This window comes from Sceloporus occidentalis, unplaced genomic scaffold (genome assembly GCF_023333645.1).
Source record: "Sceloporus occidentalis isolate IW3139 unplaced genomic scaffold, rSceOcc1.0.p SCAF_1, whole genome shotgun sequence".
NCBI lineage: Eukaryota > Metazoa > Chordata > Lepidosauria > Squamata > Phrynosomatidae > Sceloporus > Sceloporus occidentalis.
In genome coordinates, this window is record NW_028316981.1 from 160,564,197 (window position 1) to 160,590,402 (window position 26,206).

Genomic DNA, 26,206 nt, shown 5'->3' on the forward strand with positions numbered 1-26,206 from the left:
AAGAATCAGAATGGACCAAAGTCTGTGTCATTTCTTAAGTTTGTCTTCCATGTGGGGATGCCTTGAACTGCCACATTGTGCTACATTGCAAAGTCTGCTTTTTAGACCAGATTCATTACTCTTTCTTATCTTGAAATTCCTAGAGGTGATCATGGGAGATCAGGACTATTCTGACCTGTTGGAGTGTATTTAGTTTTTTTGCTGTACACTCTTGCCTAGTGGGCATCGTCTTCAGTAACAAGCAGGAGCTGCTGCTTCCCCCATTTTCTATATGTCCTGGGACTGACAATGGAATGGCATCACTCATTAAGATTTCATTCCATTTCATGTTGGTTTAAAGTTGCATTTATTAGGGATAAATCACAGAGGAGTGACAGAGATCTGAGAGACAATTGCCTAGTGGGGGTGGCCAGTTTGGCAGAAGTTTGAAAGCTTTGAGGTGCTTCCCAATGAAAGGTTATAAAACCTGTGGAGTGTGTCCAGAGGAGAGTGACCAAAATGGTGAAAGGTCTAGAAACAATGCCTTGTGAGGAATGACTTAGGGAACTGGGTATGTTTAGCCTGGAGAAGAAAAAGTTAAGTAGTGATATGATAGCCCTGTTTAAATATTTGAGGGGATGTCATATTGAGGCTGGACCAAGCTTGTTTTCAGCAGCTCCAGAGACTAGGACCCAGCCCAGTTGGTTCAGACTGCAGGAAAAGAGATTCCACCTCAACATTAGGAAGAACTTCCTGACATTAAGAGCAGTTTGACAGTGGAGCAAACTCCCTCGGAGTGTGGTGGAGTCTCCTTCTTTGAAGATTTTTAAAAAGAGGCTGGATCTGTCTGTGAAGCTTGATTATTTATTCCTACATGGCAGGGGGTTGGACTTGATGGCCCTTAAGTCTCTTCCAACTCTACGATTCTGTGAAACCTCGGGGTGCCATGAGGCACAGAGGGAGACAGAGAAAAGGGGATTGAGGCACCTGCCTCATCTATGGTAAACTTGATCGCAGGTGTGAAGTCGAAGGCTTTCATGGCTGGCATCCTTGGTTTTTTGTGGGTTTTTCGGGGTATGTGGCCATGTTCTAGAAGATTTTCTTCCTGCCGTTTCGCCAGCATCTGTGGCTGGCATCTTCAGATCACAGGCTTTCCTAGTTAACATCCAAAACCCAAAACTTCGTCTGTATCATGAATAGAATAGAGAATAGAATAAAATAGAGATGTTTAGCTAGTGATCTCTGTCACTATTCTGTGATGCTCCATTTATGCCATTCTGTTTCTCATGTGAACAACTCTCATGAATATCTTCTTGTTTTTTTAATTAGGTGTCCTTACGTGACCTCCGTACCTTTGCTGTGGAGCATGAGTTTGATGCCTACTCAGGAAGCCTTTCAGATTTTGATGTCCATGGCAACTTATTGGTGACATGTGGCTTCTCCAGTCGGATGAACGGTCTTGCCTGTGATCGTTTTCTCAAAGTATATGACCTCCGCATGCTACGAGCCATTACACCTTTGCAAGTCCATATTGATCCTCTGTTTCTGAAGTTCATTCCTACCTATACATCTCGTTTGGCCATCATCTCACAGACAGGTGGGTAGCTGAACAGGTATGTTCTGTATCCTCAAACTCTGCTGGTGGACTTACTGGAACCTCAGAGTTAACCCCAGTGTAAAGGAATGTATTTACTTTGAGTAAATCTCTGGAGAGAAACTGAGTTCCTGTTGGTTTTTTCTCCTCTTTTGTCTCACTTAGGTCAGTGTCAGTTCTGTGAGCCCACTGGATTGGCCAACCCTGCTGACATCTTCCATGTGAATACAGTGGGCCAGCTAATCATGAGCTTTGATGTGTCAGCCAGCAAGCAAGCCATGGTCTTTGGAGATTCAGAAGGCTGTGTCCACCTGTGGGCTGACTCACCTGAGATCACCTTCAATGCCTACTCTCGGGAGACTGACTTTGCCTTGCCTTGTATTGTGGACTCTTTGCCCCACCTTGATTGGAACCAAGATCTCATGCCCCTTTCACTTATTCCTGTGCCATTGACCACTGAATCACTATTGTCAGACTGGCCAGCTGCAAACTCAGTCCCTGCACCCAGGTAATGCTTTAATACAGGAGATCTCAAAAGAAGGACAGATCTTTAAAGGGTAATTTGAAAGATAAGTTAGTGCTGTTCACTGAATCTTTCCTCTTTTCCTATCCTCCTTGTTAATATGTCACTACTGTTTTGTTTTCATGGTTTTACATTATATATGTTCTTAATTTAGCTTTTACTCATTTATACATTTTTTTGTAAGTGACCAATTAGATCCTAGATGGGACACAAGCTAGGCTATACATTTTTGGATAAGGAACACCCAATCTGTATTTACATTCAGAAACTAAAGTGGAGAATACTTTATTTTATACATATTATAATGCATAAGAATAATACATTTTATAATGACTACCTTTGGAGACAAAGGTCCAAAACACACCACAGAAATAATCCAGTTTGAGACCTCTTTAACTTTCCTGGCTCAGTGGTAGGGAATCCTGGGAACTAGTTTTGTGAGACATTAACCTTCTTTGTCAGAGATTGCTCTGGTGCCACAATAAACCACAATTGCCAAGATTCCCTAGCACTGAGCCAGAGCTGTTACAGCAGTCTCAAACTGGATTATTTCTGCAGTGTGTTTAGACCAATAGTCTCTGGATTGTATAAAATTCTTCTAATAGATGCCTGTATTTCTTCAGGGGGTTACACTGTTTAAGGGGGACAGTGCTAAAGAACGTTATCATGCAAGACTTGAAAGCTGTGTCTTAACCACAGTTTGTTTTATAGACGAGCCCCACCAGTTGACCCAGAGATCCTCCGAACTATGAAAAAAGTTGGCTTCATTGGGTATGCTCCAAACCCAAGGACCAAGCTCCGAAATCAGGTAGTCCTGGAACAGGCATCAAATTGTGCTTGTTAAGGACTTGGGGAGTTGCAGTACTGAACAGTGGTCAGAAATATTACAAAGATCTACATTATTTCACAGGGGCATATGGTTCACATCAGGAGTGGGTCTCTTCAGAGGTTGTTGGAATGCAACTCCCATCTTCCTGTTGTCTGTACCACTGATAGGAGTTGCAGTTCAACAGTGTTTGGAGAGCCACAGGTTCACCATCACTGCTTTATGTTGATGAAAGAGAGAAAAAAATCTTTGCATTAAGACATAAGCTTGCACTGGTATGGGATATGGTTTTGAGCTTAAGAACAGGATGTATAGCTTCACCTATGTATCCTAATGGCTGTCACTTAACCTAACCAGCAGATCCGGTAAATTTGTGGGTATTGGAACATTGTGATTTGGTGTCAGTAAATTTTACCTTGGATGTTTGATCTACATGAACATGCTACAGTAAAACTGGACATATATTAACTCTATCTGTCATGTATGCTACATGATAGCAAAATGTTCTGGATTTATAATTATTATTCATAGTATATTCAGTACATTTGAGAGTCACATAGTAGGGGAAAAGGGTAGAATATAAAGATATAGCTGTGTTAGTCTGTAGAAACAGTATGTAGAGAGATACTGTAGCACCTTTGAGACTAACTGAAAGAAAGAAATTGGCAGTATGAGCTTTCATAGATTTCAGTCTACTTCATCAGATGCATTGGGGGAAAGGGATTTGATTGTCTTGTGCATATTAGGGTCAAAGTGGGTCTATATACCAATTTTTAAAGCACACCTGCTTCTAGAGTATGTATTACCTCTGTTTTAATCTTGAAAACCATAAAGTAAGAATAGATATGGTATACAATCTATCTGTTAAGGTTAGCATGCTCCTGTTTTCTGCAGATTCCCTATCGGCTGAAAGAGCTTGATAATGAGTTTGACAATTTCAGCCAGGTCCCTGAATCCCCCATTGGACGAGAAGAAGAGCCACATATCTATATGGTGGCAAAGAAATACAGGAAGGTTTGTATTTACCTGCTATCTTGGGTGTTTACATTTTTTACAGAGGAAAATATGAACAGATATGAGAGATTTTCAGAAGAAAGCAGCATAAAAGGACCTGTCATGAAATGCAGCGTTATTTGCAACATGCTTTGCAGATTCTCATCATATCCACACAATGAATTTGATCTGTTATACAAGAGAACAGTCCTCTCTGATGTATAATAAAGCTTGCTAAACCGGGGTGGGTAAAATATGTGTCTTACTCATAGTCCAATCCAAGCAGTGCAGATTACTTCCTTTTTCATGAAGTGGAGCGAGAAAAGCTAATGGGAGATAATGTTGAGTTTGGTGTTACTTCTGCAACTTTCTGTGATAGGCAACTTTCTGTGATATGAATCACAGGAACTGCACTGAAATATGAATTATCTCAGTAGCTTCTCAGATTAAAGTCTGAAATCAGGTGTGCTTTTGCTTGTCTGAAAAGAATGAGAGATATTTCAATTGCTTCAAGTACAGTGAAATTCTCTCATGCTGACGTGCTAAGTGAGCATGTGCCCCAGTGTATTTCTGTCATCATACTGCCACTCAAGGATATTATGTGCTTTGTCTTATTAAGGTCACAATCAAATATTCCAAACTGGGCCTTGAGGACTTTGACTTCAAACATTATAACAAGACTCTTTTTGCTGGTCTAGAGCCCCACATCCCAAATGCTTACTGTAACTGCATGATCCAGGTAAGCACAATGTTACCTTCTCTGTGTCATGGCTTTGTACAGTCCCTTCATTCCTCTGACAACCCCAGTCTCTTCTGTCCATTATTTCCTTTTCCAGGTCCTTTATTTTTTGGAGCCTGTCCGCTGCTTGGTCCAGAATCATTTGTGCCAGAAAGAGTTTTGCCTGAGCTGTGAACTGGGGTTCTTATTCCACATGCTGGACTTGTCCAGAGGAGACCCTTGTCAGGTAAAGATGGGTAGATCTAAGGTACCATGCAGAATATTTAGTAGGATGTAATTTAAGCCCAGTACAGAACACGGAAAAGGGGTGGTTCACAGCCACCCCTTTCTGCACCGGGTTGGGGCAGGTCAGCCCAGAGGCCCCAATCTGTCGCTTTTCCAGGCTGCTTCTCCATGGCCTGGAAAGAGGTGTCCATGGGGCTTCATGCCCCTGGACACCCCCCAACAAGTGTGGCGAAGAGGAGAAAGGGGCCAGTTCTTAGGACTGGAGAGTGGCTTTGGCACGGCTTCCAGACTCTTAGAATGCATGCATCATTTAAACAGCATACCTCCAAAGTGACCTGAAGCAGCTTTATTTTGGCCTGACTGTACGGGGTCATACTTACAAGATGCCATAGAGCAGTCTTGAGCTGAGTATTTTTCAGGCTTTGGTCATTAACCCAATGTAAGCAATTGTCTGTTCATGTTTTTTGTCCTAGGGTAGTAACTTCCTGCGTGCCTTCCGCACTATTCCAGAGGCAGCTGCTTTGGGACTGATCTTGGCTGATTCAGATGAGGCTACGGGAAAAGTGAATTTAGGGCGATTGATTCAAAGTTGGAACCGTTTCATTCTGACCCAACTCCATCAGGAAACTCAAGAGCAGGAAGGCCCTCAGGCTTACCGGGGCATTGGCAGCAGGTATTAAACATTTTCCAAAACATTTTCCATCCATCCATTCTGGCCTACTCTGAAGGGATTGAGGTTACACAGTTTATGGTGATTTCAGCCTTATGCAATTTTTAGGAATCTACCAACACATTCTGGTTTGTGTCCAATGAAACAGTATCATGAAACAAGACTAATTCCAGACAGCAAAGCAATTGAAAACAAGAATGGAAAGCAACAGTAACAGTGTGCAACACTATTATAATAAGAAATATGTTGAATATTAATCTTTTTACAGCTGTGCATAATAATAAAAGTACAGTGGACCCTTGTTATACATTGGGGTTTGGTTCCAAGATCCCCCGTGGATAACAAAATCCGTGGGTGCTCAAGTCCCATTAAATATAATGACATAGCAAAATGGTGTCCCTTATAAAAAATGGAAAATCAAGGTTTGATATTTGAAATTTATACTTTTTTGGAACATTTTCAAACCGTGGATGCTTGGATCCATGTATAAAAAATCCGTGTATAAGAAGGGCCGACTATATATCACTGAAAATTCACATTAATAACAACAGTAGTCAGTGTATTTCCCAGTAGTGATGGGACAAACATTCTTTGTATGTGTTGCTCCTTCCACTCACTCCAACAGGCAGAAAGAAGGTAGACCTTTTTCTATGTCTCCATGGGGTCAGTCTTATTCACTCAGATTGGATGCCTTTTTTCCTTCAGTCTTCCTGCCCTAATTTGAACTTTAACCCTTTTCTCTCCTATCCTCATTAGTTCCTATCAGTGCTCTTTTAAAAAAAACCCACCCTTCTCTTACCTTCCTTCTCTTGGGTTCTTTCTGATGCTTTCACCCCTTCATGCCTCTCCCCACCACCGCTTCCCAGGAGTCAAGGAATTTTCAAACAGCTGACCATGGATATGTCCAGACCTCCCTGGTCTGGAGAGAAGATTGCTGGCCTGCCTGGAGACTCTCCCCTCCTTTCTAGCTCACCCCATGCTGTCACAGGTGGACAGGAGCAAGGCTTAGAGAGCACTGCAGCTATGGAGGATGTAGGGAGCAACCAGATGAGGGAAAATCCCTCCATTCCACTGCCTCCCTGTGCTGTATACATTCAGTGTGAAATGGGCTAGGAAAGGAGGTGTTGATCCAACACATGCAAGGTGTGAATACAGCGCGCACCAGTAGTCACTCTAGGATAGCTGGGAGGGAGCTTCCTTGGAAGTTCGCAGTGTGGCTCTGAGCACTGGTCTCTTAGTAGGCTGCTACCATTGCCATCGTTTTTCCTGCCACTTCAGCAGCACCTGACCACACCAGGGCCAGAGAGGAGGGGGCACAGGTGGGGAAATTGACCTTCTCCCTCTGTGCAATTCAGCATTGCTCACGTGAATGCCTGATTCAAGGTTCTGCTAAAATAGTCTTCTTTCTTCTAGCAGCTTTGGATCTTCGGGGGACTCAGTCATTGGGCAGCTTTTCAGCTGTGAAGTGGAGAATTGCAGCATGTGTCGTTGTGGCAAAGAGACAGTCCGAGTATCTTCAACACTCCTTTTTACTCTCTCTTACCCAGAAAGTAATGGTATGAATGTCAGGGACTAATAAAGGAGTAGAAGAAACATGGAGCTGAATTGTAGAGTGGGTGTTGTTTTTGAAACTTAGGGCAGCTCCATTGAGTCTCTTGTGGCTTTCCATCTGGTCTTTCCAGGCTTATGAGGCAGGAACAACTTGGCTTGAAAGTTATGTTGGAGTTATGTTTCCCAAGATGTGATAGGATACATCTGTTTAGAACTTGGAAAACTTAGGTTTTGGGATCACAACTCCCAGAATCTCCATCTACCCACATGGTCAATGGCGTATCTATAGAATGTTGCAGTTGGTCAGTAAGAAAGCTATAAGCTCCTTGCTTTTATGATATCTGTCTTGAGTACAATCTGTCCTTTCCCATATGACAGTCAAGATAAGTACTGGGTAGGTCTCTTGTGATATGATAACTTCAAATACTAAAATGAATGTTTAAGAATATACAGAGAGGGCTTTTATTATTTAATTACAATAGCACTTCTTAACATAAGCAGTGCTTTGCAAGATTTGTCCTGGTAATTCTCAAAATAACCCTATATCATTTTATAATTATATTTCCTCATCTTTTCCATGGAGAAGATGTAAACTTACTGAAGAAAACCCACTCAGCTCACTGAGGAACCTAAATATGAGCCTAGATATGTAGAGTCCACCACTCTGAAGCAAGGTTGCCTTTATTTATTTTTTAAACCCTGTTCTTCACCTGGAAGGGCTGTGGGGTGAGCTGTAATGAAATTTCAGCCCTTCAAACTAGTGTCTCCCCTTGGGGACCTAGTATTAGTATAAATTCCCTGGTTAATTGCATGTTTTGTTTGGGCTTCATATGAGAAGACCTAAACAGTTAGGGCCCCAACTTGGCTGGGCAGTGCTCAATGAGATAAACATTTTAGACCTTTGGATCAGTTAGAGTTATGCTTATTGGTGAATCTAAGCAACTGTTTCTTGATATCCTCATGATTAGCACCTGGTCTTTGTTCACTCAGAATTTTCTTCAGTGCATTTCTCTGGCTGGTTAGATTTTAGTTCCTAGCTTAATTTTTGAGTCAGTGAAGGTTGCACATTTTTTTCTTGCCACCTTTCCAGATAAAATCAAAGATTATGATTTTGCTCAGATCTTGAAGAGGAGCATCTGTCTGGAACAGAACACCCAGGCGTGGTGTGAGAATTGTGAGAAATATCAACCCACGGTAAGCGGGAGGGAAGTCATGTGTTAATGGACTAATCAACCCTATTTTGTGACACTGATACCAACTAAGCTCTGTATATGGCTGCAAGGTTGCAGCAACCAAAAGCATCCTGATCATGTAAACTAGGTGCTTAATGGAGAGCTAACACCCTGACACCAGTATGTAGCTGTTCTATTGGAGGGGCTGTGAGTAACCGCTATTATGCTTTTGAAGTTAAAATTCTTACTGATGTCATAGATGAAACAATCAGTTCCAAAGGAGGCATATAGTTTTATTTCTGGTCATTTTAACCTCTGATACTGATTTTTCTGAAATATTTAGTGCTCCCTTCTGCTGTATACAAAAGATTTCTGAAAGGACCATTTGTCTGATCAGGCAATATAAAGTCTAACATAAAACCACAGTGTTAGTACCAAGTATTTATCTTTGCCACTTGTTCTTACATCACATGCCTTCTCCCTTCTATTCAAGGTCCAGACCCGCAACATCCGCTGCTTGCCTGATGTTTTGGTCATTAACTGTGAAGTGAACAGTTCCAAGGAGGCGGAATTCTGGAAAATGCAAGCAGAGGTATAGATGAGTACCTGTATTAATTATACAGTCAGGACTCAGTCAGAAAATGCTTGGTCAGATTTTGCCCTGTGGTTTTTCAATTTGATTTATCCTCCTGCCCAAATAAGAAACCTGCTCTCCTGACACCTGGGGCCTATATTAAAATAACCCAACAGACTCAAGCCAATGTTATGTGGTCAGTTTCTAAAATAAAAATCTAAGCAATTGAGTGTGCTTTCGTTTTGTTATATGTGTTTAGGCCCCACTGTATCTCCAAATCAGTTGCCAGTGCCGTTGAGGACAGAGCAAATGTGTAAGTTCAGAGGGAAGGTAAAGGTTGTGAAGTAATCGGATTAAGTCTAGAATCTTTTCAACTCCTTTTCTTAATTTCCTGATACTGACATGGAGAGGTAGGAAGTATCTGATGCTGAATGAAATCACTGAGTATTTGAATGTACATTTATTTTTATTTATTATTTTTAACAGTATTCCTTTAAGAAGTTGATGATGAAGAAGGGTGGCCTAGATCTCCCCACCAGTAGAGAAATATCTCTTGGGGAATGGTGAGCATTTACATCTAAGAGCTTTTACACAGCGATTTCCATAGGAGGGAAGTGGCATCGGCAACACTGATCACATGACACCACTCCCCTCCCATAGCTGCTCCTTTCCCCTAGTCATCAGTTTTCATTCACAGGAGAAACCCATTAATGAGCTGCCAATAGCGCAGTCCCCTAGGTGTGGAGAGCCATTCCTGGGGTAGTTGCATTGGCCACCACATGGTGCCATTGTGTCCTCCCATTCTCCCCTCCCCTTTGCTATTTTTTCTTCTTTTTCCCCACGTAATTGTAGAGTTCCACACCTTCAAAGTTTCTTTTTAAAAAAATTAAATGTTAAATTGGGGCTGCAGAGCTCTGAAATTGTATGAGAAGATACACACACACACACAGAGTACACACACACACACACACACACACACACACACCAAAGGCATACCAGAGAGGGAGAGCAGAATTAAGGGAAAGGACAGAAAGGGAGTACCATGGGGCAGCAGTCCCCAGTCGTGCAAAAAAAAATAAAAATAAAAGCAGTAAGTTGCCGTTTCTATTTTTTTCCCCCATGATCGCAGCGAGAAAGAGGCTGGTATGATAAAGCTCTATCCATGCCTATTGATTTGTCTTTTCTCCAATCAGATTCCAACCTTATCCTTCTAAAAGCACTTGCTGTTAAGAATAAAAGGCAGTATCCTTTCTGTCTCTGTGTTGCTTATGCTATGGCATAAAACACAACAAAGCTCATAGGAAGAAATTTCTACAGTAACTATAAGTTTCATGTAGACTGAAAAATGATTGTACGGTGGACCCTTGTTATATGCTGGGGTTTGGTTCCAAGATCCCCCATGGATAACAAAATCCGTGGATGCTCAAGTCCCATTAAATATAATGACATAGCAAAATGGTGTCCCTTATAAAAAAATGGAAAATCAAGGTTTGATATTTGAAATTTATATATTTTTTGAACATTTTCAAACCATGGATGCTTGAATCTGTATATAAAAAAATCTGTGTGTAAGAAGGGCCGACTCTGTGTAAAGCATTATTTCTTGAATACTGTAGTTGTAGAAAGCTTTGAACAGGGTTGTATGATATGAATTATCTTATGAAATGTTTGCACAGCTCTGATACAATAATCATTCATCAGTATATTTGTAATATGTAATAATGTTGCTCCCGAAATTATTAATTTCATAATCATTTCTTCCTCTACCATCTGGCCATAGTTGCTTATGAACTGCAGATGACTTCTCTGTATTCAGAGGTATAGCTGAAGGAAAATTTTATTCCATTTCTGTCCTGAATTGGTCATAAATGAATGTACTGAAATCCACACTCAGAATATGTGTTCTCCATCTTGGTCTTTTTGAGAGCAGTTGGTTTTGTGGAAGCAAGGATAGAAGGACAGGATTTTATTATTTGTACTAGTCCTGGCCAATCCCAAGATTTTGTGCTTACATACTCATAGTAGTTGTGAGGGAGAATGTTGCACGCTCTTCCCCTTCTGTGACTTAAAATACATTTGAAGCCTGTGTGTCCAAAGTTCTGAGCTAGACAGCTTTAGGCTGTGAAATTCATTATGGCATTTGAACTAGGCCCATCTTTAGCCAACCATCAACAAAAATTAAAGGGAAAAAATGCTAGTCTCCGCACAGCCCAACTTTTACCAGGCTGCATTAATGTGTTATGACTTCAAAAATCAGAGCAGGAGCATACTTGCCTTCTATAAAATAGATGTGAGCCAAAAACATCATTTTAGCTTTCAAAGTATACATTAAAAAAATCAGAGCAGTAATATAACATGGCCTGCCTAATTCTTTGGAATATAACCTGACCTGCCTAATTCCAGTGTAACATCTATTCTTCACAAAGTAGTTCCCTTATATCAAGAATGACAAATCAACAGATTCCTCCCCATCCTTTCTTGCTTTTAACTCAGGGTGGGTGGGAATGTATGTATTTGTTTTTATTTATTTAAAGCATTTCTGTATTGCTTTCCAGCCCACAAGGGCTGTTACAGCTCCTAGCAGCCCTAACTAGCTGTGAGGAATGCTGGGAATTGCATTCCACCAACATCTGGAGGGCTGAATGATTATTACTCCTATTTTAAATTTTGCCTGTAAAATATATGGATGATTTTGTATTTTGATACCATATTTTCTATTATAGACATTTCTTCCAGAGAGGTAAACACTTGCTTAGGAATTAGGCATTATATAGATCAGTGATGTCCAAAGTCTGACCTTCCAGGTGTTTTGAACTTCAGCTCTCAGCATCCCAGACCATTGGCCAAGGTGGCTGAGACTTCTGGGAGCTGAAATCCCAAAACACCTGGAGGACCAGAGTTTGGACATCACTGATATAGATGATCAACTGGCTAATACCATCTGTTCTTTCTCCCTAAAATTTTCAAGCTTTTTGGTTTGTGTGTGTTGGTGTAATTCTAATTAACTCCAGAAAGCTGCAAAATTGAGCTTAGCATCCCAGCCTTGCTTATTATCTTTTCTTCTAACTCATTGGTGCTGTTTGTTCTTGTGTTTACTTTGCTTTAGGAATGAACTGGGAGGAGCAGAAGGTGGGCACTCTTATACCTCTGTTGAAGAGTTAAAAAACATATGGATTCCTTATTCCATAAAGATGAAGCTCTCCAAGAATAAGGAGCTGGAGGTTTACAACTGGGATGAAAGTGCTGAAGTAAGCATAATTTCTTCACGAGAAAGGGACATTATAGTGACTGATTGGGGAATGTTTTCATAGCTTTACCTAGGAGATCTAATCCAGTTCTGCTCCATTTCAGAGAGAATCAGCTGCATCAACCATCTCTGAAATAAGTTTAGTAGATAAATAGTAGGTGTGTCCTCTGTGTTAGTGTAAGTGATAGTGGGGTGGTAGTGTCATAAACCGAACCAAACAGACATAAAATAAACACATGCTTGAGAAAAACAAGCCAAAATTCTACCAGGTATATGTTTATTGTGCAACCTTGTAATGTGAGGTTTTACATCACTCCACTTCATCAAGTGTTTTAAAAAAACTAAAGGAGTGAAATAATTGATTTGGCCTAAGGAAAAGCGTGCAGATATCATAATGCTGCTGTAAATGTGATGAAATGATTCCTATGGCTAGAAATCATTTCTAGGATATCTAGGATAAGATGGAAGAAGGTTCACGCTCTAGGAAGAAAGCAAACACAGGTCATGTTTGGTCAAGCAAGAGCTGTAGCGTATGCCAAAAAGAGTTTTCCCTTTCTCAAGTGGGTACGAGGAATCTGAATAGACCCAGCCAGGCTGTGGAGCATTCTGAGAAAAATAGCAAGCAGTATATAGTGTGGATGTGTTGAAAATGTTGCCTCTTTTCCCCTCATTTCTTACTCTTTTTTTAAATAACAAAGATGCTGCAAGAATGCTCTGAAGCAGTTTATGTGTCAGGAAAAATAGATGAAATTCCTGACCTGGAACAGAAATCTAGGCTGTAGTCCTAATCAATGGTACATAGAGTTGCCATTTGTATACTGGAGTTTGTTCAGGAGAATGGTGTTAGTTGGTAGTCAGTTTAGTGTGTGTGTGTTTGTGTCCTTCAGCTACTCAGAAATCAAACCTCTTGGTGGAATAATCTTCTTTTTTCCAGCTGAACATCTTGGATGATCAGGAGTCAATGTATGTCTATGACCTCATGGCAACTGTTGTGCATATTCTAGACTCTCGCACTGGAGGCAGCCTAGTGGGGCATATCAAAGTAGGGGAAACCTACCACCAAAGAAAAGAGGTGAGCTACTTAAAAGAATAAAAAATACCTGTGCTGTTCCCATCTCCTGTCCTTTCATCAGTGGTGTATAAACTGAAGGAGAATCCACTGATAAATGCTTCTCGTCTCCTTCTGTTTGCCTAGGGCGTTACACACCAACAGTGGTACCTCTTCAATGACTTTCTCATTGAGCCTGTGGACAAGGTAAAAAGACCAGAACACTTCATACTCTGTGGTCTTGATTTTTTCTCAACAAGAACCTTGCTTTTTAAAACCTCAGAAAGCTGTGTTTCTCCGCAGGTTAGATAAAGCATCAGATCTTGTGCTGCATTACCTATTACAGTAAGCCCCCACATATCTGGTGGGCTAGGGACCAGAAGACTGTCAAAAAGTGGAAATTGTCAAACTGCTGAACCTTAATCTGTTGAATAAGATGAGAGACACCTGTATTGCATGGGGGAGAGATACCATTTTTAGTATATATATATTTTCTATGTGAGGGAGTGTTTTGGCGAGGCAGTGGCATGGGCTAAAGAATAATTGAGGGAAAGTAGGAGGATGTGTGCAGGCTTGACAGGCATGCTTGGACCAGTGGCGGGCAGCGCTTCTTTGACTGGATGGCTGGAGAAGAAGAAGAATGACGTGCCTCACTGCCATCACAGCTGAGAAGAGGAGAAGGAGGAGGTGGTGGCAGCACTGGCAGTAGTGGTTTCAGCTCGGATCACTTCATTGTGTGCTTTCTGCAGCCAGTCACAGTTGTGGGGGCTCCCACTTTAATGGGTTTTCCTCCTTCCCTGCTTTCCCAACAGCCAGAGGTAAAGGTGATGAAGGAAGAACAGTTCAAAGTAAATCCTGAAGTGGTTTCACAAACGCACTGACACCATGGAGCCACTGGGATCTACTCCCGAGTTTTTCTTTGAACTGTTCCTCCCTCACAAGAGCTGGCACCTCTAACTGACTCTGCTTCCTCCTGTTCAGCTGCGATGGCTGTGAGGATCTTCTTCCCCAGCCATCCATCAAGTCTGTGCATGCTCTCTTGCTTTCCCTAAATTGTTCTCTTCAGCCCACGCTGCTGCCTAGCTAAAATGCTTTCTCGCATGGAAAGAAAATAAGCATTCTAAAATGGTATCTCTCCCCCCTTTGATAATTCCTATGGCCATAGACAGTGTTCCTTCAGGCAAAATAAAAGTGTATTAGTAATGCCTCCCCTGCCCAGTCCATAATTGCCTTAGCTCATCAAGTAATAACCTCCCTTCAAAAATAAAAACCCACACTTCCCAATCCATTTGAACCAAATAATGATCCTCCATTCTTTCAACCATTTTAAATGATATTAATCAAAAGAACAGACCCCATGTCAAATATACAGATTCTGGATTAGAACAGTCAAAAGAGCGAGTGGTCAAAAAATGAGTGGTGGAAAAGCATGGGATGCCTGTACAGGAAATAGTAATATGTACGTTGACATCAGACCAATAAATAAAGCCTTATTTTTTGTCCTAGGAGAATAAAGAATAACAAATAAGTATTAAGTCGCAATAGGAAGGACGTAGGTATCAGCATTAATTTCATTGTAAAAAAAAAGAAAAAAAGAAAAGATACAATCATAACAAGGTATCTAAGCCAGATGCCAGGAATGTAATCAGACTTGAGAGTGCTCTGTGCTGGGTTGTTTGTCAAGCCCTGCCATGAGTTTCTTGTAGTACATTATCTGGGAATTCTAGTCTGCTCCCACTTTGCGCATTCTGGTCCAAAACAATCCAATATGTACACACATAACTCAGATGTACCTGGTGTTCCCATTTTTGCTTACTTTTTATTTGGTGTTTCCTTTTGGATTTGCAGTGTGAAGCTGTGCAATTTGACATGAGCTGGAAGGTGCCGGCTATCCTATATTATGTGCGGAGGAACCTTCACTCCAAGTATAATTTAATCAGTGAGTGAATCTGTGCATATGTGTCTTTGATGATGTGGATGGGGCTAGAGCAATTATTTTGCTTACAGGAGCCAAATTCAAGTATGCTCTGCACTGACTCCAAGAGGCCTCACTTTCTTCTGTCCCTACAGCTTGAAGTATTTAGAAATATTATGTGTGAAAATCCTTATGAAAAATCACCTAGTGCATGAGTGTGTGGGTGTATGAGAAAAATCTGTCAAATAAAACCAACACACCCTAAATCCATCCCCCAACATATATGAATGGTTAACACCAGAGTTTCTGTAATAAGACTCCACTATGCTGTTCAAGAGTGTGGGTTAAAGCAGAAAGCTGGGCATCCCAGTGTGTAGGGTTAAATTGATTGGTTTATCCCAAGAAATAGCTGGTACTCCATTTCCCTTGTAGTCAGTTCTTTACATTCTTACTTAGTTATCTCTCAATGTTCTATTATTTACATATTTAGCACATTCACCTGACAGTCATAGAATTATAGGACCTTATCACACAGGAGGGAAGAGACCAAATCCCATGGATAAACGGGGTTTAAATCAGGCAATATCCCACAAAAGTGAAATTGTTTTTGGACAACGTTGGGGTAATTGAGCATTAACATGACATTAACCTGTGCAGAAAATCGCACCGCTTTTTACTTCCGGGAAAATCCTGAAAATAAAAAGCGGCATGATTTTGCTCACTTTCTGCACAGGTTAATGTCACGTTAATGCTCCATTAGCCCGACACGTCCGAAAACAATCCCACTTTTGCGGAATATTCCCGGGACCTGAACCCTGTTTATCCACACAATTTGGATGCTTTGCCTCCCATGTGAGAAGGTCCATTGAGTTGGAAGAGACCACAAGAGCCATCTCATTCAAACTTCCAACAGATGGCCATCCAGCCACTATTTAAAAACCTCCAAAGAAGGAGAATCCATCACACTCCAAGGCACTGCATTCCTCTGTCAAACAGGTCTTACCATCATGAAGTTCTTCCTAATGTTTAAGTGGAATATCTTTTCCTGTAGTTTGAATCCATTGCTCCATGTCCTGATCTTTGCAACAGCAGAAAACAAGTTTGTTCCTTCTTTCATATGATACCCTTCCATATGGCTATCACGTCACCGCTTAACCTTTTCTTCTCCAGGCTAAACATACTCAACTCCCTAAGGTACTCATCATAGGGCATGGTTTCTAGACCTTTCACCATTTTGGTCACCCTTCTCTGGACATATTCCAGCTTGTCTCTATTCTTGAATTGGGGTGCCCAGAGTTGGACACAGTATTCCAAGTGAGGTCTGACCAAAGCAGAATAGAGTGCTACTATTACTTCCCTTGATCTTCTAGACACTGTACACTGTAAAGGAGCCCTGGTGGTGCAGTAGTTAAATGCCTTTACTGCAGCCATTTGCTCACAAACTATAAGGTTGCCAGTTCAGTCCTAGCCAGGGGCTGAAGCTCCACTCAGGCTTGCGTCCTTCTGAAGTCACTAAAATGAGTACCCAGATTGTTGGGGCCAATTGTAAACTGCTCAGGGAGTGCTTAAGTGCACTGATAAGCGGTATAGAAATGTACTTGCTATTGCTGTACTCCTGTTGATGCAGCCTAGAACTGTATTGGCTTTTTTAGCTGCTGCATCACTGTTCATTCACGACCGGCTTATGGTCTATTAAGGTTCCTAGATCCTTTTCACATATACTTTTGTCAAGTCAGATGTTGCCTCTCCTATATCTGCATTTCATTGTTACTGTCCAAATGTAGTATCCTATATTTCTCCCTGTTAGTTTTTATTTTTGTTAGTTTTGGTCTAGCTTCCTGATCTGTTAAGGTCATTTTGAATTCTGATCCTGTATTAGCTACCCTTTTAATTTGGTGTCATCTGCAAATTTGATAGGTATGCAATCTATTCCATCATCCACGTCATTGATGAAGACGTCAAATAACACTTGACCCAGGACAGAACCCTTTTTGGGGGAAAAAAGTGAAATTGTTGTTGTGTGCCTTCAAGTTGATTCTAACTTATGTTAACCCTAAGGTGAACCTAACACATGGTTTTCTTGCCAAGATTTGTTTAGAGAGGGTTTGCTTTTGCCTTTCTCTGTGAGAATGTGACTTGCCCAAGGTCACCCAGTGGGTTTGCGTGGGCATATGGGGATTCAAGCCTCTTCATGTTAAACCAGGGCTGGGCAGTTTCTAATGGATGAAGGGGCTGCATTGACCAAACTTCATTTTTGCTTTAAAACAAGGTGCATGCGAGTGCATAGTTTGTTTCCAAGCTGGATCACACACTTCCAAGAGCATGTCTGGGCATGCAGCTTTATATTAAGCTGGATATGTATTTCTTCCCTCCGCTGACTTGCCTCCAAAATTTAACAATGCATTAGCAAATGCAGCAGCAACAGCTGCAAAAACAGGTGTGTTTGGCGGAAACTCCATGTGGACTGTTCCTCCCCCTGCACCGTTTAAACCTTCAGTTGCTAGGAGGAAAATGGTCTCTTTGGTGCAGTACATACCTCACCGAAAGGGTGGGCTGAAGGCGTCGGTTTTAACTCTGGAGGGAAGCCGCAGCAGGCAAACCATGCAGCGTCCCTCCACAGTAAAAAGAACCAGAAAAAACGGGTTCTTTTTAAGGCACCAGGCGCATATCATGAGTGTGCCATTGGCGCACGGTTGATGTAGGCGACACACAGCGACTTCTGTATGCTGCACTTTGCTTACGTCATCATGGTGGTGCCCGTGTGGACGGGATGCCGCTATGATGCCGCTGCCGTTACATGCTAGGGTTCAGGAGCATGCAGTTACTGCGTGTTCCCAAATCCTAGTATCGGCAGCGGCACACCGCTTTTGGCCCGTCTGTCCCGGGTCTGTTGCTTATAATAGGCTGTGTATTTGAGCTGATCAGGTCCAGTCCCATTTCTCGTCCATGTATCCCCTATGCTCTCACTTTTTGACCTTCTCTGCTGCCTTCTTAGTCTCTGTTTTGCCAAGTGTTGAAAACTGACAACTTCCTGAGTAGGAAATTCCAGTGAGACCCACCATGTAACAGCATTTCATTTCTTAGAGGAATAGCCCTACTCTAGTTCACAAAGGGAGTGTGAGGATCAAGAAAGTTGCCGTGAGGTAGTCATATGCCTCAAAGATTGAGGGAAGAATGTGAGTACATTTCGTGAGGAAGTATACTGCAGTCAAGAGGAAGTGAAGCATCGGCCTGTTACAGACAGGCCAAAATAAAGCTGCTTCGAGTCACTTTGGAGATATGGTATTTCAATGATGCATGCGTCCTAAGAGTCCAAAAGCCGCACCAAATCTGCACTCTAGTCCTTAGAACTGGCGCGTGGCTTTGGTGTGGCTTTTGGACTCTTAGGACGCATGCATCATTGAAATACCATACCTCCAAAGTGACTCGAAGCAGCTTTATTTTGGCCTGTCTGTAACAGGCCATCATCATGATACAGTGGAAAGGACTTGTCATTATAGAGTGCAGCATTCAAACAGGGAGACCCAAAACCACTATTTCCAGTGAAACTATTTTGCTGATGCAAGTCAAAGTGCAATTGCACAACCTTTGAGTGGCACTAGGAAACCGAAATCAGTAGAAGTGGGCTGAATTCAGGCACATTGCAAAACCCCTCCCACAAGTCTTGACTATTCCGTATATGCACAGGTTTAACTTCACAGCAACTGACAGATTCTCAGAAACATTTGCAATGGTCCTGCCACAATATAGTGTATCCTGAACGATGTAAATAGGAACTGGTGTTGTTGCACTCCTAACCTTTACATAGCACCAAACTCATTTGGGTATGCTTCTTGTGCTGTGTGAATTAATGTTATCAGATTCCCTTGCTGTAGTCTGTTCCTAATAGGAAAATCCTTCCTTTGCTGACGTTGAGTACAGTAAATCCTCTAAGTGAGTCAGCTTTATGATAGCATCAGATTTATGAAAAATCCTAGCCCTCTACTTCCCTACATTGTTCTGAGTGACTGATCTTTTCCACTCAGCTTAGAACTTTGGAAATCAATTTTATATACAGTATAAAAGGAGTCCCTTCCCATGTGGCCTTCTCCTCGGGGCATCCCCCAGCCAAGGTGAGATTTCCCTGCTTTTTCTTAAGACTGTAATCTCAATAGGCATCCTAGAGTTGAATGAATCAGCTAATCACATTTCTTGTCCCACTTTTAAGTCAAGAATCCTATCGAAGCCAGTGTGCTGCTTGCAGAAGCCTCCCTCGCCCGCAAACAGCGCAAATGCCATGCCACTTTTATCCCACTCATGCTGAATGAGATGCCACAAGCAGGAGACCTGGTGGGACTGGATGCAGAGTTTGTCACTCTTAATGAGGTACACATTGCACAGGGGGAGAAGGAAGAGGGTGTGAAGAATCCTAAACTTGGGCTGTTTTGAGCTTAAGCTTTAGAGAAATGCCCTGTTTTACCACAGAGCACCTCTATTCACCCTTTTAAAAATCTGTAATAGGAGGAAGCTGAACTTCGCAGTGATGGGACCAAGTCTACCATCAAGCCCAGCCAGATGTCAGTGGCAAGGATCACCTGCGTCAGGGGACAGGGTCCCAACGAGGGTGTTCCCTTCATTGATGACTACATTTCCACACAAGAACAGGTATGAAACCATCTCAGTGAAAGCATGGTAGAGGTTATGCTGGTGCCCTAGACCAAGGAACTTTGGACAATTTGGTCTTCAGCTCTGTTTATTCCAAATGTTTTGTGAAATAGGATATGCATTCTTTCCCATATTGTACTACTCTGCTTTAAAGATTGGCTCAGTATCTCTCTGCAGTAGGAGCATAGAACCTGCATCAATGCCGGCCACCATGGCCTGTAGTCAAGAATGATAGCAGTTGTAGCCCAAAACATCTGAAGAGCCACACATTCCTTACCTTTGCCCTACACCCTTGGTTGGCTAGAGATAGCAACAGAAAGTCCTACATTCTTTAAACCTGCTGGTTGGGCAGAAGGGATGCAGCATAAGAATATTAGTAGGAGAAAAATACTTTAGAAGAAAAAAGGAGAACCAATCTTCAAACCAGTGTTACAGCTGTTGGCCAATTTAGATTTCTTTTCCTCATGTTTCTAAAAGCTGAGTGTATTCCCTCTTTCATGCCCTGGGGAAAGAGGGTGTCCTGGGATGGCTGAATCCTCTCATCCCCTTAGGCAGGATTTCTGGAGGTTTCTATCTCTTTCCATAAGGAGGAGTTCTATCCAGTTAATGTTCTTCCTCCATAGAATAAGCAAGCTGCTCTGTAACTCTTCATGTTCACAAAACCCCTTCCTTTATATGCACTCTATGGCGTGTTATAGACCACCCATTTGGGGTGGCCTGTAACTGGCCCTTTCCCCACCGGATTGGGGCCTCAGCTGCCACAGCAGCAGCCTCTGAGGCCCCGATCCGCCGCTTTCCAGGCTGCGGCGAAGTGGCAAAAGGCTGCTTCCCCACAGCCTGGAAAGGGGTGTCCTTGGGGCTTCACGCCCCAAGAACACCCGGCAGCAGCAGGGACATGGAGAAAGGGGCCGTTCTGCCCCTTTCTCATTTGCGTCACTGGTGCAGCTGTGTAGAGGCTGCGCCAGCGACGCAAATCGTGGAAGGAGCTCCAAAACGGAGCTCCTTCAGGGTCCGCAGAAAGGGCACTCCAGGCGCCCTCGTGCGGCCCCACTATGTCACTTCCGTGCCGCCCTGTTTGGAGGCGGCGCGGTTGTGATGTAGTCATGGCGGCCCCCCATGTGGAACGGGCGCTGCCATTTTGTACGTCCTGGGGACGTACTAGGGTTAGGTGCGTGTGTAAGGCACGCACTTTCCCTAACTCAAGTACGTCCCCAGGATGCACTTTACGCCCGTGCAGAACGGGCCTATATTCCTTTATATTTTCTTACAGCCTCTTTTCTCCATCCCTAATCTCTTCAGTTAATCATGCAAAAATTGCACAAGTGCTGCAGGATCCGAGGTTGACCAAGATCTCGCAGAAAACAACACACAGCATTCTAATGCCTGGATTTTCTAAAGTGGGCCAGGCTGCAGGCTCCCCTCTGCACTCTCTCTCACTGACTTCTTCGCCAGACTGGAAGGATGGATATGTTTCCCAGTAGTTAGTATATTACATTGCAGAGGTGTCTTTCTGTCCTTTTTCCTCCTTTTAACATCTCTGTGTTTTATGTACAGAAGAGTTGTTATTTCTCCAGACTGTGTTTAACATATTGCAGTTTTATAGTTGGCTTGGTTTTAGTTTTTTTTTTTTAATTTACTTACTTCCTAATATTGCTTATCTTTTCCCTATTAACTAGTATACGTTTATGAATGGGAGGGGCCTCCGTGCACGGGAAGAGCTCCTGCCAGCTGACGTGGGTGGCAGGACCCAACATCTCAGGGTATCCTCTTCCCTGTGAGCAGAAGGAGCCTCCGCCTGAAGTACAGTGTTTCTTTTCTCGCCATAGTAACCATAGTTACCACAGTAACTATGCTTTCTTTGCTCTTGTAGGTGGTGGATTACCTCACTCAGTACTCAGGAATAAAGCCAGGTGATCTGGATGCCAAAATTTCTTCTAAACACCTCACCACCCTCAAATCCACCTACCTGAAGTTGCGCTTTCTGATTGACGTTGGGGTCAAGTTTGTGGGCCACGGGTTGCAGAAAGATTTCCGGGTCATCAACATCATGGTGACTGCTTCCTTCCAAATTCTGATATTATTTTTTTTCCACACAGCTGCTTATATTGAATGAAAATAGGGAGGGGGACATTGCTTGTATGTGTGTTTGTTTCTAGAAGAAGTAACAACACTGAGGAGTGCAGTTAATTGTGAATGGGCAAGGTGAATGATAAAATATGAGAAAATGGCATGGAGGGAGAATCTAGAAGTGGGCTTGGCAACCTGAAACCATTCAGGTGGTGTAAGACAACAAGACCTATAATCCTTCACTATTAGTTATGGTAGCTGGTACTGATGGAAGCTGCAGTCCAACAAGCTGAAGAGTCACCATTAGTCACCCATTCCTGCTTTATGAAATTGCGGCTAAGTTTATGCTTTTGAATACGAGAAGTAAAGTGGCAGGGCATCCTAAATGAAAAAAACAGGATTTTATCATAGGATGTGGAAAACACTGTGTACAAGTTCACACTGTGTTTATTTTTATTTATATTATATTTAGTAAGCATTTCATTAACATGATTTATTTTCCTGACCTTTATTCTTACAAGTTTAATATTTATTATTTGTGGATTGCCTACTTATAAGTTTACAAGGTGACTTATAACAGTTTTTAAACAATAAAATACCATTGAGAACCAGTGTGGCATAGTGGTTTGAGTGTTGGAATATGACTCTGGGTACCACGTTGGATTCCCTGCTCAGCCATGAAACCCCACTGGGTGGACCTTGGGTAAGTCACATTCTCATAGCCTCAGCTGAAGACAAGGACAAATCCTCTCTAAATAAACCTTGCCAAGATAACCATGTGATAAGTTCACCTTAGGGTTGCCATAAATCAGAAATGATTTGAAGGCACACAACAACAACAACAACAATAAATTTCTACCTGATAGGTTTGCCTTAGGGTAGCCATAAGTTGTTTCTGACTTATGGCTACCCTAAGGCAAACCTATCATGGGGTTTTCTTGGCAAGATTTGTCTTTGCCTTCCTTTGAGGCTTAGAATGTGACTTTCCCAACATCGCCCACTGATGTTCATGGCTGAGTGACATGATTCAAACCCAGATCCATAGTCCAAAACTCAAACCACTACAGCATGCTGGCTCTCTCATTATGCATACTTGATACTTTTTGCAAGATAAAATCCAGGAACCCTGCCTTAAAGGCAGGTGGGGAACCCTGTGGCCCTCCAGATGTTATTGGGCTTCAAATCTCAACCATCACAGTCAGTGATAAGGATCATTGCAGTCTGAAAACATCTAGAGGGCCTTGGGTTATCCACATCTGATCAAAGGCCCATAGTTCAGAAATCATGGGGGCATGAAGGGAATTGGACAAAAATTTGTACTTATCACCAACTTTCTCAGCTTATTTCATGCAGGTTTTCTAGATCTTAGAAGCTTGTTAGGACCTTCTCAGGGCTGAACAAGCTTTCCTGAAGAGGCAGCAGGTTCACTACCACTTCTTCGCTTGTCCTGCAGCAAGCAGCCACAGAAGAATACTGGGTGTATCTTGGGGACCAGGAAGTCTGGTTAGTGCCCTGTACTGAACTGAACAGGGGCTCTAGAATATGCCCCAGTCTCTCCTCCAGCAGTGCACTGAGGTTGCATGGTCAGTGGCTCAGTGTATTTTGACAAACAAGGCCAAATGTAAAGACTTCATGAAGAAAGCTTGAGAACTGCTCAAGTAGACTGTTGGCTATAATAAATCAGACCAATACATTCCATTTTGTACACTTTTGAGACAGGACACAATTTTTTAATGTGAAGTCGGAGGCTTTCAGGGCCAGCATCCATAGTTTCTTGTGGGTTTTTCGGGCTATGTGGCCATGTTCTAGAAGAGTTTGTTTCTGACGTTTCACTAGCCTCTGTGGCTGGCATCTTCAGAGAAAGATGTCAGCCACCGAAGCTGGCAAAACGTCAGGAACAAACTCTTCTAGAACATGGCCACATAGCCCAAACCACCCCTCAAAAAAACTACACAAAATTTTACTAATAGTAACAGCAGGAGGTGTGTTCTTTGGTACAATTTCTTTAACTCAAGAACAAACTGATTTGTTGAGTCTGTAGAGTTCTCATGAATGTGTGCTCATATGACACCAGCACTCTTGACTTGGATTATGCTTTTCTCAACAGGTTCCCAGAGACCAAGTCATAGACACAGTGTACTTGTTCCACATGCCAAGGAAGAGGATGATCTCACTACGTTTCCTAGCTTGGTATTTTTTGGGTCAGTGCAGACATTCTGTTGTCAGAATTAATCTGAGCCAGTCTCCCAGTTAGTATGGCATCTCTTTCTCAAGAGAATGATGTAGGTGACAAGGATTTTCCCTAAAAATTTCCATTTTGTATTAGTAGGGTCAAATTGTCCTTGTTTTCCAATGACAATCCAAGTCCAGTGCTGTAGTTGAGATTTTTGGTATGTAGAGCATGAACTGGAGAACCCTGGCATAATTGTACATAGGGTGGATCTCTAAACCAGGTTAATAACCAGGCTCTGAAGCTTCAGTTTATCTCCAGCATTTGACATTCTATGAAGAGGAGGATTTCCTTATCATAAACAACAAACCCATTGTACTAGCCTAGAGGTGGTTCTTCCTGAAGCAAGGAAGTTAGCAATGTAACAATGGACATATGCTAAAACTTTTTCTATTTCTGACAGATCTAAAGATCCAAGGAGAGACTCATGACAGCATTGAAGATGCCCGCACAGCCCTCCAGCTGTACAGGAAGTACATGGAACTAAGCAGTGGTGGGTTGGAGCCTGAAGAATTCCGAAAGGTTCTGAAGAGCCTGTATGAGAAAGGGAGGAAGATGGACTGGAAGGTGCCTGAACCTGATGGCCAGAGTAGTCCCAAGAGTAAGGACCTTTTTTTTTTTTTGCCTTCTGAGTCTTGGCACTATGTGGCCATTCAAATTTTCCCATGTGTGCACAAGTGATCTATGTGTGTATACAAATGCACTAGGCATATTACCTCTGTGTATCAATGTGTGTGCGTGCATTGTGTATTAGAGAGACTGGCAACACATGTTGTCATTGCATCTATCTGTTTGTCTGCAAACATTACACAAATATGATGTAGGATAGGTATCTGTCACAGAGTCCCTGAACACCTACCCCTTGCTTCTTTGCATACTGCTGTAAGCCATGAGTACCATTTGGTTGAGATTTTAATTCTCAACATCTCTTTTTGGAGAGTGAGTTCATTGCTGCAAGGGCATTGAGAGTGCAGCAGCATCCCTGAAAGATTTCCTGTATGAATTGGTACTGGGTATGGATATGAAACCCTCAAGCATCAGGCCTTTCTTCCTTTAAACCTGGCTGGTTCAGGAGTTTTGGTCTTCCTCTGTCCAGATTGCACTGTATGATCCCAGGAATCTAAAAGTAGTTTGTGTTCTCTCTTTGAGTGGGGCTTTCTGGTTGTATTGTGGTCTCCCCATGGCTCACCATGCTGTATTATTTTCTGTGACAGGTGCTGCTGTTTTCTCAACTGTGCTTTCTCTTTAACCCAAGATCTGCATCTGAAGATTCTTCACTAGAGTATCCAAAAACCCACTCCCTGAGATATGAATATTATAGAACATCCTCGCAGAAGTGAAGACACTCCACATATTTCTCAGAGGCCAAGAGACTTCTTCTGAGGTGCATTCCAGACCAAATCATTTAAAACTAGGAACAAGAGATAGTACCCTAGGTGAGCCACATGGGGGCACAGTTACTTGGAAAGAGCTGCTCTCTTCAGTCTAGGAAGGATGCTGAACAAACCTACTGCACAAGAAAGGGATCCCGCATCAATGTGCAGACTGCACTCATCTTCCAAGCTATTCTAGCATATATTTTATATAAAAATAGTTTGCGTGAAGCAGATCTGTTAGTTGTTAAGAAATCCTTACTTTCTATATCTGCCAGTGTAAGCAAAGCTAAATGTGCAGGAAGTAACTGTGTTTTGTTTTTCCTTCCAGCTGGGAGTTGCCCCTTGTACAATCTAGAGCTGGACTCTATTGCCATGGAAGCTCTGTGGCTTTTAAATCTTTTCCCTTTTCTGTATGTGAATTGTGGGCATGTAGTCTTGGAACTGTAATCAAGCTGTAAAAGTTGTCATTGCTACTTTATAGTCTTGCCTTTTCATTGCGTGCTGATTTTTTGTCTCTCTATTGTTGCTGTCTTACTTTGAATCATGGGTCTAATCTGCACTGCAAGAACACCCATTGGGGAAGAGAGAGAACATAATTTAGACTATGAGCTAGGATAAAATCCTCACCAATTATGATGAATAATGTTAAATATTATTTTTAGCAAGGGCTGGATCCCAAGAGATGAAAATACACAATTTTAAAAAAATCTTATCTGTGAAGCAAAGAAAGAGACTTACTTACAGCAGTATTGACAGTAGGGTGGGAAACATAAGACCTACAAAGTGCTGGAGGGTTGTTACATACACAGTCACTACAGTGTCTTCTATGGGTT

The 26,206-nt window shown here is 42.2% G+C and overlaps 1 protein-coding gene across 6 annotated transcripts in view; it reads left to right on the top strand.

The window, feature by feature from the left end:
* PAN2 (poly(A) specific ribonuclease subunit PAN2) overlaps positions 1 to 25,838 on the top strand; it is a 38,088-nt gene extending 12,250 nt beyond the window's left edge. For 4 of the 6 annotated variants that reach the window (XM_089479273.1, XM_089479282.1, XM_089479290.1 and 1 more), the window contains exons 6-26: positions 1,309 to 1,576; positions 1,739 to 2,081; positions 2,808 to 2,904; positions 3,817 to 3,936; positions 4,535 to 4,654; positions 4,752 to 4,880; positions 5,353 to 5,552; positions 6,963 to 7,105; positions 8,191 to 8,294; positions 8,766 to 8,864; positions 9,333 to 9,409; positions 11,953 to 12,094; positions 13,028 to 13,165; positions 13,289 to 13,348; positions 14,990 to 15,080; positions 19,264 to 19,421; positions 19,557 to 19,700; positions 21,571 to 21,750; positions 23,875 to 23,968; positions 24,401 to 24,598; positions 25,212 to 25,838. In XM_089479273.1, the coding sequence (XP_089335399.1) occupies positions 1,309 to 1,576; positions 1,739 to 2,081; positions 2,808 to 2,904; positions 3,817 to 3,936; positions 4,535 to 4,654; positions 4,752 to 4,880; positions 5,353 to 5,552; positions 6,963 to 7,105; positions 8,191 to 8,294; positions 8,766 to 8,864; positions 9,333 to 9,409; positions 11,953 to 12,094; positions 13,028 to 13,165; positions 13,289 to 13,348; positions 14,990 to 15,080; positions 19,264 to 19,421; positions 19,557 to 19,700; positions 21,571 to 21,750; positions 23,875 to 23,968; positions 24,401 to 24,598; positions 25,212 to 25,246 (2,940 nt within the window). In that variant the 3' untranslated portion in view covers positions 25,247 to 25,838. The remainder of the gene's footprint in view (positions 1 to 1,308; positions 1,577 to 1,738; positions 2,082 to 2,807; positions 2,905 to 3,816; positions 3,937 to 4,534; positions 4,655 to 4,751; positions 4,881 to 5,352; positions 5,553 to 6,962; positions 7,106 to 8,190; positions 8,295 to 8,765; positions 8,865 to 9,332; positions 9,410 to 11,952; positions 12,095 to 13,027; positions 13,166 to 13,288; positions 13,349 to 14,989; positions 15,081 to 19,263; positions 19,422 to 19,556; positions 19,701 to 21,570; positions 21,751 to 23,874; positions 23,969 to 24,400; positions 24,599 to 25,211) is intronic. The other 2 variants (XM_089479319.1, XM_089479311.1) reach the window with 2 other exon arrangements.
* Positions 25,839 to 26,206: the final 368 nt, after the last annotated feature.